The sequence below is a fragment of the Columba livia genome, chromosome 9 (assembly GCF_036013475.1).
Source record: "Columba livia isolate bColLiv1 breed racing homer chromosome 9, bColLiv1.pat.W.v2, whole genome shotgun sequence".
In the NCBI taxonomy this organism is placed as follows: Eukaryota; Metazoa; Chordata; class Aves; order Columbiformes; family Columbidae; genus Columba; species Columba livia.
In genome coordinates, this window is record NC_088610.1 from 15,691,346 (window position 1) to 15,708,571 (window position 17,226).

The following is a 17,226-nucleotide window of genomic DNA, read 5'->3' on the forward strand; positions in this document are numbered from 1 at the left end:
CCTGAGGAAGAAAATGTGTTCTTGAGGTATAAATAAAACAAAAGATCTCACATTTAGCTCCTAGATTCTTTCTATTTTAGGTAACCTAACCTTCATTCCTCCCTTCTTCAAACCCTGATGAAGGAAGGACTCCACATAACAGTCATTTCTTGAGAATATGGAATTGGAATTCTGAAAATTCTATTTAGGTAGTTAACAGACAATAAAACACAGAGAAGACAGCAGGATGAAGACCACATTCTGAAGACATGAGCAATGGTAAGGAAAGGAAAGCAAAGACAAGAAACTTATCTGGGAACTCCTAGCTTAACACAGTAATTCATAAAGAATCAGACCATTAAAATAAAGCCCCCAAAGACCAAAACATAAGCTATTAGCCTTTATCTTCAAAATATTTTGGATGCTCTTCCACAGGGCACAGTGGTGCTTAAAACTATCGCTTTTGCAATGACAGTTCTTAAAAAAAAATTAAAATCAGCTCAATTTAACAAAACATCAAGACAAATAAGGTGAACAACTTAACTGTCCTATTATTAAAAATTTCAGATGACAACTGCAAAAAGTTTCCTCTAGCAGTAATTTTCTTTGTAAAGGGTTTTATTTCTAGTATCAGCTTCATATTCAGAATTTTTTTCATACAAAAAAGCACTGTGAAAAATAACTGTTTGAAATACCTTCAGTTTATAACCCTTGTTTAGTATCACAAATAACCTCTTACATCTGTGCCATGCATATGACCAAAACAGCTCGTATTTCTTTGAAAAATGTTCCCTATTTCACCATAAAAAGGAAAACTATCAGTTACAAATGAATACAGCATTGCCTGTGGAGTTATCTGTTTTATGGCACTATGTTTGTCAGCATCAGCTGCTGTGACAGGCTTATCAGGAGCTTTTCATGCATATGTGTGTTTTTAAAGTTAATAAAATCCAGTTTTTCCTGTTGTCTGAAAGACAATTTATATTTCAGTATAACAAACAATATACAATCTTAGCAAAACGTGGGCATATTGCTATGGCACAGCAATGTAGACAAAACAAATACCACACTCCTACCCAAGGCTTATCATGTCATCAGGAAATAATATCTCACAGTAGCGTTACAGGATACCTGCAGATCAGCCACATGAATATATGTATTCTAGTGACACAAGGGAAGCAGCTGTAAGATAACAAGACTTCTGGCACTAAGTTCTCCTCTGTTTAGAAAGGGTCTCAGGAAAAACAAACAAACAAACACACACACACGTTTGAAGTGGCTGGAGCAATATAAAGTTAATAGACTTGAACTAATTTATGCCTGTCAGTTACATTCCAGTAGGCAATTATAACATTATTATTAACTACATGTAGCTTCACAGAACTCCTAGCAACAGAGCTATACAAAACCTGAGGGCCTTCCTCCTTCAAAAGATGGAAAAGAATACAGTGAAAAGGACAAGGGACAAGGGTAAAGCAAATGACAGAAGCAAAGAGAGAACATTTAGCTGAGTAATGAAATGACTGTATGAAAGCAAACTCCTATTAAACATAATGCTGTATTGACTATAAGAAGGCACAGAGTACTGAAGTCCCAGTTCCATGAACGAAACAAAATATTCAAAAGAAATTTAAGAGTAATTTTTCCAAATTGTAGCAAGTAAAGTAAATCAATAAAAGGACCTACTTATTTATTAAAAGCTTCTGCTATCATAACTTGAATAATGTTATCTTACAAGCAATTTAACAGCTGCTATTCTTCATATACAAAAATCAAATTGAAATCTTGAAGAAAATCCAAACCACAGAATGAATTGTCTGGTATTAACACTCTATTTGGCTCTTGCTGCCTGTTTTCATTTTAGCTCAGAATATGTGGGCCGTCAAGCAACGTACCAACCACATGACCACGCAAAGGTCTCCTCAGTGCGAGGTAAAAAACAAAACAACTAAGTAATTATTTTACCTCTTGCTTTAAGTATATTCTATTAGAAACAAATTCAAAGGATTAAATTAGGGCCGCACTATCTCATTTTTGAGAAGCCAACTGCAGACAAAAAGACACTTTAATATCCAGTGACTCTTGTGATTAACCACCTTGTAGTTTCAACTATTTCTTAGTCTAAGAGACAAACATATACAGAGTCCTTACAGCTTCTTGCTGTTCCAGTATCTATTATGAATGCAATATCATGCAGTAGAGCTTCCTACAGTTGTGGTGGTTTGAAAGATTCAAGGAAAATTTTTAAACATGAAAATCAATGGTTCATTACAAACACCTACAGATTAGATACCCAATGCATCAGTCTGCCTGCAGCAAGTAGTTTTCTTTAGAGAACAAGCGTATTTTGAGTTTGTGGGTTTGGCTGGATTTTTTTGCTTAGGTTTTTCTTTTGTTGTTTTTAAATATTTTGGACTTACATGTGCATCAGCAGATCCAGTGGTGTGTACTGCATCTGATGCTCTGACCTGAAGAGCGAATGAAGACGAGGTAAGACACAGAAAAAAGAAACAGCCAAATAACCTCTGTTTTTTTAATTCAGTTCTTCAAATGTGATTTTTATTTCAACTTCAACATCCAAATACACAAGAACAAGGATACATGTAATGTATTTTAATGATATATCTGAACAGGGTCACAGCATGAACAATGTCAAAATAAGGCAAACAAGGGATTAAGGATAGACTGTTCTTGCCATCACTAAAAACATCTGAATTTCCACAGCTGGATTTTATAGACATGCCACTAACACCACTGCAAGCAAAAAATATTAAGTTTGTCACACTGTATCTGCAGGAATTGTCATCAAAACCTGTTAAGGATCACACAGAGTGCTTGATTATATTTGCCTTACTATAAATTCATTTCCAAAACTGCTCTTAGTATGTTTTGCATAGATGGAAGCTGGCCACCACAAGAACGCTAATGGAAGTCCAATTTGTATGTACTAACTAACCTTATTACTTTAAACTGTAACTGAACTTTAACACATAAACCAATATATATAAAAATTTGCACAGGCTTTAAAAAAAAAAAAAAACAAACAAAAACCAGAACTGAACACATGTTTAAATTATGTAATGCCCAAATTCCGGAAATCCTCACTGACATAACAGCTACTATTAAAGATACAACTATATGATGCATGATTCATATCTAAATTGAAATTTCATTCAAAATAAAACATTAGCATTAGCTGAAATCTGTCCGTTAGTTACAGAACATTAGCATTTCTCCTTATTAGAGGAATTTATAGCCTCCACCAGAAATAGTAATACAAGGTGCTCATCTTCAGTCTTCCAAAACAGACAAGCACCAAATGCTACTCCACAAGATAATTTACTAGACCTTGTTTTCATTTCACATAATAGTTTTTCATCAACTAAGATAGCAACCTTTATCTTTGGACAAGTATATTCCTATGTTTTGCAGTCAAATCAATTTGGAAAAAATGGTAGACAGCACTTCAAGAACCAGAACTAAGTCCACAAAGGCAAAGAGACACAAAGATACAACCCTTAAAAGGGACAAGCAAAAGACTCCTAAGAATATATGCTTGGGGTTTTCTTAAGAATGAGAAAGAGGGAAAAAAACAAACAGGGGAAAAAAAAAAATATGCCTTACTTTCAAAGACATCCCAAATCCACTTACCTGCAACACTATACAGCATTCACGAGGCACATCTTTGCATAGAAGTTAAAAGAAAGTTCAGTTCACGTGTACCAATAGCAATTCATTAAAATACACGTGGAAGCAAATATCACAAGCATCTTTTACTAATACCGCTTCCTGCAAATTTGTCCTCTGTATCTGGTGTTGGATTTTTTGTGATTCACAACTGCCTACGGCACTCAAATCTGTCACTCACAGCTTTACATACTGCAAAAATGTAGCCTAAGGAAACCTGCCCTCCCCCACAGAATTTATGGATGTACAGCACAACACCACACAGATAAAAGAAAGATACTGTGCAAATGCATTCCAGAGTTCAAAAACCATGTTTTCCTGCTGCCAGGTGCCACCCTGTGGCAATCAACATATCAGTTACAATTCCAACCTTAAGAAAAAAAAAAAAAAAAAAGAAAAAGCTGCCACAAAACAGACCTGTGGTTAAGAAGAAAAATCAAAAAATCTCAAAGGTGGACTGATATAACACCATCTGCCTTAGCATACCGACAGAGTCAAGACCAGCACTGCCTGGGGGAAGGAGGCTGTTTGGCAACAGCAGAATGAAATAATTAATTCTCAATTCTTCATATCTTTTTAATTTACAGAGGTTTTGGAAAGCAACACCTTCCAACAGGGATGGGTGCTGAAGCTGCTTACAGGGAAGACAACAAACAAGGCATCACACAGCGTAACAAACTGAACCAATGCTCAGTACAATGACACTTACGACACAATATCCTGAGGAAGAACATAAAAAAGTAACAGACATTAAATCCGTTTCTCCAGCAAGAGGGCAGATGATACTGCCTGGAAAGGCTTTCAAGGCATGGCAGCATGCAAGAGATTCTGCTGACTAAAAGCGGGAAAGCAGCCAGTGATCAAACATGTCTGCAGGTCCCTGAGCTCACCAACCCATGTTGCAGAGACCACAGCACTGTGGAGCACCCATCCTGAGCTTTAGCCAATCAACAGAATTTCTGCTAAGGTACACTCTGAAAACTTCTAAGAGCAGTTTTACCTTTCAGACCAACTTTATCGCACAGCAACGAGCAGCTTTGCAGAGCGACGTTATTACCCTTTTTAAACAGCCCTTACTTTTAAGGTCTTTTCATCTATAAATTTAGTTCATACCTTTGACACTGCTTCTGACCATCCAAGAAACTGCACCATGAAGCACAACATTAAATGATTCTTGACAAAATTATGCATCACTATCTGCCAGTTTCTAAATAGGAATTATTAAAAAAACTAATGCTCAAAGTACTGCACTTCACATCAATCTGCACTGCCTCGGCAAAAGGGGCAATTCTGTTACAATTCTGATTCCTTAATACCAGCCAAGTTGGCTCAGCAGAATCACAGTGTCTTTCCAACATTCACAAAGAGGAGCACTTCAGAGGAGCTCACCTGTGTTGAAACCTGGAACATGATTATTTTCTCCTCATCACATTAAGCGGCTCAACTGAACTAACTTTTGAAAGAAACATCTGCAAAGCTCTGTCCTGCGCCTGATGACGTCTTAAGACATAAGGATAGCTCATTCATGCTCAAAACACTGACAGAAAAAGTGCAATGGATCCATCTTTCAGTGATCATCAGCATAAACAATCTACAAATGTCCTCTTGTTCATAATTCACTGCTTCTACCACTCTGTACGAAACCTATATTTTTTCTAAACCAGATTATTTTCCAGCTGGATCGCTTTCACAATGTCTTTCACCTCAGAGGTCCCTCAAAGAATTGTGCCAGCACAACTGAAGTAGCAATGCAGGCTGTGGAAATGGCATTCCAGTAAAATATAGCCCTGTCAAACCACAGTCTTGGAAGTCAGGTCGCTCAAAGCTCCATTATTGAGTCTAGCCAAGTTTACTCAGTCTTTGAGAGGAGGGAAAAAAAAAAAAAAAAAAAAATCACCAAAGGACTATACAAATGACTGAGATTTATGACAAATTCCTATCAGAAAGCCAAGGCAGAGAGCACATTCTGATGTTTGTATTTTCTTTTAGCTTCATGGCGGCTTCCAAAGAAAACGCAGAAGAGGTGACTGCTCTCCCAGATCTTCCTTCCTGTCAGCAGTGCAAGTGCCCACAAATCCAGCTCTTCATAGTTTCTCCAAATTTAACAATCTCAGGGTAAAACTGACACAATGCTATTATTTCATAAGTATTTAAAATGTGCTGTATGACATAATCAAGTATCTTTGTTGTTTTACTAAACAGCATCATTTTTGTTTTTTAAAAAAGAGCAACAAAAGCTGCCAATAAAATCCAGGAGATAATCCACGGCCTTCCAAATACTGAATGTTATTTTTACAACTGTAATGGCTACAACTTAAACATAAATAAAAGCCCTTCCTTTGCAAAAAACAATAGCTTCAGGGTAAAGTTTACAAGAAACTCTGGTGTAAGACACTCTTGCCCTGATTCAACACCTTCCATTGATTCTGCCCCCATAGTGGGCAGCTGCTCACACTGAACTCGATCACTTTTCCCAATCTAACTGGTCACCCAGGAAAGACAGCAATGGGGAGGTTCAGCCAAACCAGTTCCCAATTCATAGCAGGCTCCCCCACCCCAAATCATGCCAAATCAACTAAGGAGGAAAATGTTTGGGAGGAAAAAGTAGGTAAGGCTGGGACTGGTTTGTGCCAGCACTGATAACAAGGAAAAGCAAATGGAATCACAGCTTTAAATAAGATGCTAAAATGCAGCAAAAGCAGGGAGGTTTCCAGCCTAACTTGTCCTTTTTATTCTTCCATTCCCTATCAGACTCTCCAGGTAATAAATGCTTGCAACACCTCCAGATTATTCTATAGATAATCTACCTACTCTTTAAATCCACTGGAATAACGCACCATAATATTATTCACTATCTAAATAGACATCTTTGAAGGCATCGAAGTAAATGCAAACTTATTTTTTTTTTTTTTTCAAAATACTTGCAAGGAATGCTATTCCATTATATCCTTAAACTCAGATGAACAGCAGCTGCCAACATTTAACTTTGTACTGCTACAGAGGAAACAAGGAAGACATCTATGTTTCAACAGAGGAACACGCTTCAGCCTCTCCTCCTGGTCACCAGCTGAACAACAATACAAGGAAAACTAAACATCACGAATTTCACGATCCTGCAGAATGCTACATCTAACTGGAGTTCACAACATGTAGAGATTTTACATTGCTGCTCTTCATACCCTTTAACTTACCAAGGAAAGTTGCCCATTCATAAGCAAGTAATCACTGTTCTTCAATATTTAATTAATACATAACTTACTCAAAAGTCTGAGAAATGCATGTAAGAATAAGAAATGTTTTAGAATGAAAAACGGGAAAGCTACAGCTTGGTCGCAGTGGATAATCTCTTCTGCCACATCGTACCAAATGTCTACAGTATAATATGTAAGAGCAGTGGACATGCAATATAATCACTATTCTCAGAAGCTAAAATAAGAAAATGTCAGAGTCATGGGGCAACTAATATTTCATTACATCAGGATAATAACTGAATATCGTCAGTATCTGCCATTTTAGAGTGGTACCCTACACTGACCCCCAGTGCAGTCTTGAAGCAATCTCCACTTTCTTTTCCTCAATTTTGCCCTTCTTTCCTATTTAGATTTCTGGAAATCTCAACCATGTATCTCGCTATCCTAATCCTAATCTCAAAGTGACAAAGGAACAGATAATGCTTTTGCAACACATTTCACATCGGAGACTCTCAATCTTATTCAGAAGCTGCCAGTATCATAAAAAGCAGCTACCACCACAGTGACACAGGCAATGGGTGCTCCTGGACCACCTCCAACAAGTTTTCAAATAGTGAACCAGATTCTTCCCAGGAAGAAGGCTAGAAGCCAGGAAAGGCTTGGAACTGCCACTAAAACATAACCTATGGAGCCTACAAGATATATTTGTCTTGCAAGTACAATTATTCTTACAACTTGCAAATACAATGCAATTATAACTAACCTTAAAAATTGAACAAAATGGTTATTTGCTTAGATTATTAAACCATAAGCATTTTCATAAAGGCTCAACTAAAAATACACATTTTTATCCTTGCATTAATAAATTCATTACAAAAAATAAGAATATTACTTATTTCAGTGCTGCTATGCTATACTTTTCAGATGTGTGCAGAAAGATGTATCTGTATGGATATACATTTCACAAACATTCATAAAATGGAAAAAAAAAGACACCATATACACCCTGCCCCCCTCGAGAATGTTGATGTTGAAGGAAATAAATCCCAAGAGCCAGGCATGTCTTATTTTATTTCACTTTCCAGAAAAAACATTCTAATGGATCCAGGTATGTACTATCATTATTTTCTTTGGTACATAAAATAATATTGACAATATGAAACAAGAAGATCTAGAATGTAAATCAAGGGAAAAAGACTACTGGAAACACAGCGTATACAGCCAGAGTAATGGGAACTGGAGCGGTGGGGGGGAACTGCACAAAGATGGCAAAACACAGAACCTCCTCACCAGGCCTCAACAGACTAATGCGACTTTACATTCTCTGGTAGTCCCACTGACTTCAATGGGACAGATGACTTAGTGTGAAGAATTAAGTGTCTGCACATACCTCTGCGGAACTGAGAACTAGGACAGAGAACAATTATTATAAACTAATTATTATTGCATATTTAAAAAGTAATGTCATCAGTACAGAAACAGTAAGTGACAAAAAAAATAGTCTATGATGTAACTGTGAAAAGAAAGGGACCACATCTGGGTTGATTTTGTGTACCATGTTATCAGTCGCAGTAATCGATAATTAAATTATTATCTTATGTCTAATTATTCTTGAAATCCCAAAATGTCTTATTCCCTGGAAACCATTCTCCATAAATTAAGACCTACTTTACTACTAAAGTATTCTGTCCAGCTCTTATTTGCAGCTCCAAGCCAAAGGCAAGATGCAAAAAAAACCCCAAAGTTTCCTGGCAGTACTTATAATGGACCATAAAATGGAAACAAAAATAAAACTCTCCTACTCTAATAACACCAACTGGGCAAACATGCAAAGGCTCTTGGTAACTACATTTCAGTTAGTTTCCTAGCAGAAAAAAAAAAAAAAATCCTGTTTTAGCTGAATACAAAAACGAGTTAAGATCATTAATCTATATATCACTGGAAATTCCTGAGCCAAAACGTGGCTTCTCCCTTGACTGACTTACACACTCAGACACAAAATCAAATTTAAGAAGTTGGAAGATTTACTTCTGGCCTAGCACCTGCAACAAGGCTGAGTGAAAGCGAGGGCCATTTACGTTAATCCTCAACCGTCAGCTGCCGGTGTGTCCCCCAGACCAGGTCTCACCTGCTCGGGCCGGGAGGGCTCTGAGCGGGGCAGCCCCGCGCTGCTCCCCCCGCGGCCCTGAGAACTTCGCCCAACTCCCACCCCAGCAGAGCTGGTACAGTGAAACGAGCGGAGAACACCACGGCAGATTTGGTGAAATTGGTAATTTCATCGCAAATCAAAAGAAGTGACTCGGCCTCAAATTATCGTTTTCTTTCACACTCGCAGGTTGGAAAGGAACCCCACGCGGGCTCCAGCCCACGGGGCGATCAGGGCTTCCAGCACAAGAGAAATGAAACGCGCACGGGTAACACCTGGCCGTTAGCGAACCGCCCCCAGCCGACTCCGGTGAGGTACCGGTTGGAACAGGCCGGCCCGCGCTGCGTATCCAGCGCGTTCCGCCGGGACTCCGCTCCTCGCCCCCGCCGGGCCACGGGCACGCCAGGAAGCCGCTGCCGCCAGCCCGCGACAGAGACGTGTCCAGGGCGGGCCCGGGGAGCGGGGATACCCCGGGAAAGGCAGATTCCCCAAGGCCTTCCCCTTCCCGCCTCCCCACCCCCGCCCGGGGCCCGCAGTCACCCCGAGCAGAGACCAGGGACGGAGCAGGCCGCACCGCCCGCGCCTCGCCGCCCCGCCACTCCCACGCCCCGCCGCCGCACCGACGGGCAGCAACCACGTCCCCCGGCGGCGGAGCGGCGGGCCCCGGACCGCCCCGCGGAACGGCCTCACCTTCCCACTGGCTTTCTGCGAGCCGCTGGGCGCCTTGTCCGCCATCTTGCCTCTCCCTTCGCTCAGCCCTAGCGGCGAGGAAGCGAGCGCCGAGCCAGCGAGCGGAGGACGGAAAGCCGATGGCCGAACCACCGATGGGGCGGCCTCCGCCGGGGCGGGGCGTGTGCCCGTGCCCTCTCCTCAGCAGAGCGGCGGGCGCGGCCCCGGGGGCATCGGCTGCGCCATCCCCAGCTTCGGCCGGGGCCTGCGTCCCTCCTGGGCCTCCTGCTCGCACATAAGCAGAAGAAAACCCAAATGAAGTCGCTAGGCGACCCAAATCTGCCTGGCAACCTGCTGCGCTGAGGCGGGCAGCGGCGAGCGGCCAGTGGCGGGAACCCGCGCCCGCCCGACACCCGCGCTCCCGGCCCGGGCCATGAGGAGGCACCGCCGTCCGTGTGAGGGCCAGGCGGCCCCACCAGAGAAACCCCGGCGCCAGGGGCCGGTGTTCGGCCGCAGTGCCTGTTTTCCTACAAGACACTAGCAGGGTCAGTTAACCAGTTATAAGCTCTTCGCTGTCGGCAGAGGCGTGTGGCACTGGAAAGGCTGCGGGGTGGGTGTCCTGTGTGTGCCCGCCATGGGCCCGGAGTGTGTTCCAGGCGGGAAGGTCTCAGCTGGGCTCGGGCTGGGCAGGACGGCCAGTGCTGTGCAGCTGCAGGGCGCTGCGCCTCGGCCGTTCTGCACAGCTCTGTCCATTTCCACGGGCACCGAGCAGTGCATGGTCATGCAGTTTGGAGGCTTGCACCTAAACCTAGCAAGGTGAAATGGAAAGGGCATTGTCTTAATATCAAAATGTTCCATCAGGGAGAGGAACCCCAGGAATAAATAATGAAAAGGACAGCACAGAGAATTCTCTGGCACTGGGTTTGGTAGCATACCACCACAGCCGCTTGCTTTATTGACATTATAGCCAGAGGTCACATTACATTTATCACGGGTCTTGCATTCCTGCGCTTTTATGAATTTTCAGCATAACATGGAAGATGCTGGGGTTGAGGTAATACTTGAGGTAAAGACAGCAGATACACAGAAAAGAATGAAAGCTTAAATCCACCAACTCCTGACAGCTCCTGCCCTGTGAGCGACAGGAGGGAGCGGAGCCGGTGCCACCAGCCACATTTTTAAGTGGAGGAGGAAGTGGGAGCTTCCAGAAGGGGCAAAAAGGAGGCAAAAAGAGAGTGAGAACGGCAGCGGCAAATGCAGAGGGCTGGGAGCTCAGAGAGGAGGGCAAAACCCTCAGGAAACCTGCACCCAGCTCTGCCGGGAGATGTGCTGACAGAGCACGTGGCTCTGCCTGCAGCTGTCCTTAGGGGGACAGTTTAGCTGTGAGTGTTCACGGCCACTGTCACCGTGCGGCTCCTGACACTGCCTGTCACGTAGATCACGACAGGGCGGAGCAGGTTGGTCAGCAGAAGCAACGCCACAGACGTGTGAAAACGAGCAGCCCGTCGGGAGCCGGAGCGAAGGAGAAGCGTCTCCCTCAAAGCCAGGAAACGGGGATGAACCCGTGCGAGCAGCAGCGCGGACACGGGTACAAGCCCTTGCGAGCGTTTCCCGTTCCCGCGGCGCGGAGCGGCCCCCCCGGCGGGGCGGGGCGGGAACGGCGCCGTGCGCGCGGGCTCCAGCAGGGGGCGGGCGCGCCCTAGCCGCGCGCCTCAGCGCGTGCCCTCCGCGCCGCACGGGGTCACGTTCGTGACGGGATTTGTAAGTCACACGAAAAAGAGCAAATTAATAATACTCATTCTCCAAACTGCTTCACGCCGCAGTCAAATAAGTGGCTGGCCAGACAATGCGGCTGCAATATAGAAAAAGGTGAGGTAGGCGAGGACAGGTGATGTGGCGGAAATGTGCATTTCTCCCTAGTTTTCAAGCCTCCTTCCACCATTTGCAAAATAACGATGAAAAAATTTTCTGGTAATGGATTGGCAGCTAAGGATCAAGAGATATTAGATGTTTATTGAGCTCCCTTCAGCAATAAGCAATGACAACAATAAACATTTTCCATACTTACAGCTGATGCCATGATTTACCGTGTAGGATCTCACCTAGCACTCAGGAGGACAGCTCTCCATTTCTGCAACCACCTGCACAGCTTTCTGTGGGCACCTCGAGGTTTTGCACAGATGTGAAGTGGGGTCACTGCTGGCTTGGAGGGAAGGAGGAAGAAATAAAGCCCACCACTTGATTTGGGGACAATTCCATCAATCTTTTTAGGAATTTTAGAGCTCCAAATTTGCCCATAGAAGAGCCCTTCCCCAGGAAGTAATTATGTTGGCCAAGGAGCTTTAGAGATGGATTAGGTAGGATCTTGTTGTTTCAGAATTCAAGTCAGGGCCGCCTTTCCCCTATCTTTCTCACTGTTTTCTTGAGAAGCACTTCACCAGCTTACAGAAGCACAGGATTAGTGTCATCTGTGACCTGCTTTCGGAATTTTTTTTTACATGGAAGCGGAACAGGTGCAGCAATGAGTTGGAAGTAAACCAGCTGGGGAAGTTGTACAGGATAGAAGGGGCACTTAAGGCCATGCGAGGAGACGGTAGATGCTGGTCAGTTCTCCTGGGACTGCGTTAATAAAGCTGGTACAAAAGAAAGACTGATGCTTCTGGATAAAAAGCAAACATCCAGCTGGAAAGAGGAACATACCCTTGGATGCTAGAGTTTTGTTTAGAAAATTTGTGCTCCATTTGACCTCAATCCTTTTATTTAATCCACCTCATTAATCCTTTTTAATTATCCACTTCATTGTTTAAATCCTCTGCTTACTGCTCAGCCTCTATACTCTTTTGTAATTAATAAACTGCACCAAATTAACTGCACCATGATCCAGAGCATGCTGTGAAAAACAGGAAAGATACAGTTAGAGTTTCAAAGGTCATCTTTAAAGATAATTTTTCAGAATGAACTGTATCCCTGCATCTGTGCTATTTATAACACATTGCAATAGCACAGTAGCACACATGCACAATTAGTGAGTGATAACACGTCTGTGTCTTGGGCTTAGTGGGAGAGGAAAGGGAGGGAGGAGAGAGAAAAAGAAAGGACAAAGCAAGATGCAGAAATCTATGGAGAATTAATGCTGGGAAGTGTAGGCTAATCATAATATTAAAAAGGAAATATTAGACATTTTTCATTATAATGCAGTAGGTCTGGTTGCATGCAGACCTGGGAGTTGTTTATTAACTTTTGTTACAATGACAGATATCATTAGGCAATATACTAGGGAAAATAATGAATTATCATAAATAATTAACACTAAGCTACATTAAGTAAACCACATGCTGTGGTGAACTACCCGTGTCTTTCTGGCTGTTTTTTCCCCACTTTCAGAGATCTCTCCCTTGCTCTCACCCAGGCCAGAGCACAGCTGAACTGCCACAGGCCTTTTGCAAGGTGGATGTGAGGGAAGGGGAGAGGAAGGATTTAACATGCTGTGGAAGTTCTCTATCCTGCAGCAAAGGAAGCACATTTGAAGGCATGACACAGGCAGATCGGGAGTAGGACAGAAGTGTAGCTGCTGGGTGTACAAGTTTGTAACTCTCTGAGTAATTTCATGCTCTCAATAGCTGCTCACAGATCCCTAAACCCACAGGCTGCGTGTGCTGTTTCCCCATTGCTTAGGCAGCAATCTTCCAGCTTCTTTTCCCTTATTGCACCCTCCCTCTCCTCCCACCCCTGAGACTGAAAACCTCTAGGCAAGGATTCTCAAAATAGGTAGATGCAAACTCCCCGGTGTGCTCTCGTGTTGCTAGGAAGCTGCGCGTGTGCAGCGTGGGCAGAGGCAGGCAACAATGCACAGCTGGAGCACAGGTAGCCTGGGCTGCTATGAGCCACTGGGCTGAAGTGAGATGCTTTAGCAGGGACCCCCAGAATAACAAAAAAGAGCCAGAAAGGGTGGCTGGGAGAGGACAATTTGGCTTCAAGGTCCCTAGCAGCCTGGACTTCTTGCTGCTGCTCTGTCTCCTAGCTGAAGCCGTCTCTGTTGCTCTGTCTCTCAGTGCTGCTTCCTGACCTTTTCTCAGCTGCAAATCTTGTTCTAGTCCTGACATCCAGCAGCCACTTTCCCTCCCAGGACCCCACTGCTCTCCTGGGACATGTGTCTTATCAGGGAACCTCGGTTCTTTCTCCCCCTGGGACTCCTCAAGTAGTGAGACCCATTACACAAATCAGTTCCAGGGGAAACATCTGACTTGTACTGTCTGACTGAGAAAGGTTTGTAATTTCCAGTACATTTTTCAGTCATTAGTGCGAGTATCAAATGAAGGCTTGATTCTAAAAGTTCTCCTGTAGCTTCTCGACAGAGAGAAACAGCCTGCTTGACTGGAATCCAGATGTGCAAATGTATCAGCTATTTAAAAGCATGGAAGTTCAAGATGAGTGTAACAGCAATCTTTGTCCATACCAAAAGTCCCCACTTTCAGCTTACAGTTTATGCTCTGGAAAATACTCTCACTCAGCACATACAAACAAAACCATTTCCTTAGCCATGCACTTTATAAGTGAGGGTTCAGTCCTGCAATCCTTGCAAAGGACAAGTTGTACTTCTCTGGAGACTTTCAAACCCGCCTGGATACATTCCTATGTGATCTGCTCCGGTGAACCTGCTTTAGCAGGTGGGTTGGACTAAACGATCTCCAGAGGTCCCTTCCAACCCCAGCCATTCTGTGAGCCCCTGGTAGATGGAAGAGTGATGGATTCTGACTACAGAAAACACATAGGAAATATGCATACACCCAATATGCTATTCTTCATCTCAGTGAATCTAATTTCACTGCAATGCTTATGTTCAGATCTGCTGTTGTCCAGAAAAACACAAGTTCTACCCCCAATCTTAAAGAAAAAAATACAATCAAACATTCAGAGAAATTTTCTTAAAATGTGAAGTGCTTTTTCCCAGTTTGTCTTGTTTAGAGTGTTTTTCAGATTATTTCAGATCCGTTTTACTGCTGATTTTTAAACCACAAAGAGCACAAACTGAAAATATTCAACTTGAAGGTAAAGAGGGCAGAAAATTAGAAACTCCTGGTGAAAGAGAGGTTAAAATGAGCATCGCTACACAACCATGATGGTGTCAGTTATTGCTATTCTCTTTAGCATACCTAGCTTGTCTCACCTCCTAGTGAGGCTTTAAAATACAATTATTTCTTTAACTTTTTGTTATCTATTAAGGTATTATGTTTATAAAGTATAATTATCCCTAATTAGTTACTCAAGAAGGAGAAAATGATGCAAGGATTCCTGTTTATCCTGTCTGAAATAGATAATGGGGGAGAATCTCTAACAGCAAGTCAGTATCTTCAGTATCAGATCAAAGCATGGTGCCCACTCAATTATTATAAAAGATCATAATCGTTGCAGTAGAAAGTTACACATCAAGACATTATTTTCATGAGATTGATACACACTTGAGAAAGGATTAAAAAAAAATATCATGCAGAACAAAAGGACCACATTTGCATGTATGTGTATCTGTTAAGATGTTCTCCCGGGGAAACTGCAAGCATGAGCTACATTAGACAAAGTTAGACCAGGCTAAAGCCTTTTTTTTTTCCTTAACACCCTACTCTTCTTAAATAAATAGAGCCAAATACCACAAATTCTCACTGATGGTCAGTGGAGTTCCACAGAAAATGTCAGGACAGAATGAGATTTACTGAAGATATTTTAATGAAGAAGGATAAGAATCCAGAAAAAAAAAAAAAAAAAAGAGGTTAAATTATTTTATTCAGATAAAACTTTTTATTAAGAAAGAAATTGGTAAAATCTGTCTTGAAGGTGAAAAACATAAAGGAAAAAGAAATGAAAGAGAGAGACAGAACTGTATGGTAGAGGATTACGTCAAGCAAGAGCTCTTAGGATTGATGTTTGCCGGTGTGAGTGGGGTGAGGCTGAAGGTATATCTTCAAAAAGCATTTTAAATTTTCCAAACACCACTATTGCTTGTTCACAAGAGGACTTTCTCTCTAGTGGTAGATCTCGGTTCATTTGTTTACTCAGAAAGGCAATGGATAATAGGAGGGCTCAGTATGACTGCTTTGCTAGTGTGCTGAGTATGCTAGATTGCAAAAGGTGGAATTAGGTGGTTTTTTCCTAACTAAATAGCATAATTTCATTGAGGAGGATTGAAGTAATTTAGAATATCTTATCAGGCTTTTGATAATTCAGACAAAATGATACTTTGTGAAAGGACTTCAATAATGAATAAAACAGAAGTATAATATAGAAACTAATGCACATTTGGTATTTTGGCACATCTTTTTCTTTGAGTCTCCAGCCAGCACCGATCAACATTATCTTCCATTGCTTACCTCATTAGGCAGTGCCTTCACCGGTGTTTTAGGAGTCTTCTCAAAGGTTATTTGGAGAGAAAGCCTGCAGAAAATTCTACACATGCTAGAAGAAACCCTGTTATATGCTGACCATGCCCTTCTAAATATAAACCCTGGTTTAGAGAAATGCACTGAGGCCTTTCCATGCACTCCATTACGTGGACTCCTCTCTATGACCTCCAAATGCCCTGATCTTCTCTTGCCTACCACATAATAGTCATGTAATACTAACCTTGATGGACTACATATGAATAAGAGGCTATTTTGAGGTTGTAAGTGCTTTAAATTGTAAGTTCCCAGCACACTGCTCCACAGCTGGGCTTGGGAACAGAATAATTAACTCAATGTGCGATGTATGCAGTAGTCTTTATGAAATCCCCATCTGTCCTCAGAGACCGTTCTCCCCTGTGAGGAGGCAGCCTTTTTTTCTAAAAAGCAAAAGAACCAGATTGTTAGTAATGAGTTTTATTAAAATGGCTGCTAAAGTTACATTGCTGTCACTTGGTGATGATGTGAACTGTGATCTTTAGAAACTCTGGGATCTCCATGGTGCTTTCTGGCCAAACAAGGAGACCCATGTTATACGTGTGACATCAGCAGAGCACTTGGGACAAAGCAAAGCTGGATCCCTACACAGAGGCAGAGAAAAGAATATTTATATTCTACACTGCTTGTATTTATCTGTAGCTCAGTGTTAACAGGTAAACCTACTAGGGACAACACAAACAAAACTAAATAGACTCCATATGCCTGTGCTTCCTCCAGGGGAGCTGGTAAGTACAAGTCTCTCAAGTGATTCTTGGCTCTACAAAACAGAAAGCCGTCATCCCCCTATATATTACTGTTAGACATCTTAAAATATTATGGGAAGACATCAATAGTAGGGACATATTTCCAGGCATTTATTTTCTCTGCATATCTCCACCAGTGCCCCAACAGTCCAGTGGCCACTGGGACTGTCAGTCCCGAATGAGAAGCAAACCCCACCTGCTCCTCCCAGCCTGAGCTGCCCCCACAAAACCACAAACTCGGCAGGTGTCTCTCCCAAGAAGCCAGGTGATGCCTCAGCACCCCCTGAGGCAGGACTGCTGAACAACTCCCACTCCCCTGAAAGTCTGGAGGTTGTAGGAAAGTCAGAACATGTTGGATGAGCCCTGCTGCAAGGCCAGCC

General features: G+C 42.6%; 1 protein-coding gene across 12 annotated transcripts in view; it reads right to left on the reverse strand.

The window, feature by feature from the left end:
- The window catches only part of U2SURP (U2 snRNP associated SURP domain containing), a 46,137-nt gene extending 36,015 nt beyond the window's left edge, over nt 1-10,122 (reverse strand). For 7 of the 12 annotated variants that reach the window (XM_065073961.1, XM_065073963.1, XM_065073960.1 and 4 more), the window contains exons 1-2: nt 9,694-9,873; nt 2,400-2,447 (exon numbers count right to left, since the gene is read on the reverse strand). In XM_065073961.1, coding sequence (XP_064930033.1) covers nt 2,400-2,447; nt 9,694-9,738 — 93 coding nt within the window. In that variant the 5' untranslated portion in view covers nt 9,739-9,873. Of the gene's footprint in view, nt 1-2,399; nt 2,448-9,693 lie in introns of all 12 variants that reach the window. The other 5 variants (XM_065073967.1, XM_065073965.1, XM_065073969.1 and 2 more) reach the window with 3 other exon arrangements.
- Between the last annotated feature and the right edge of the window lie 7,104 nt (nt 10,123-17,226).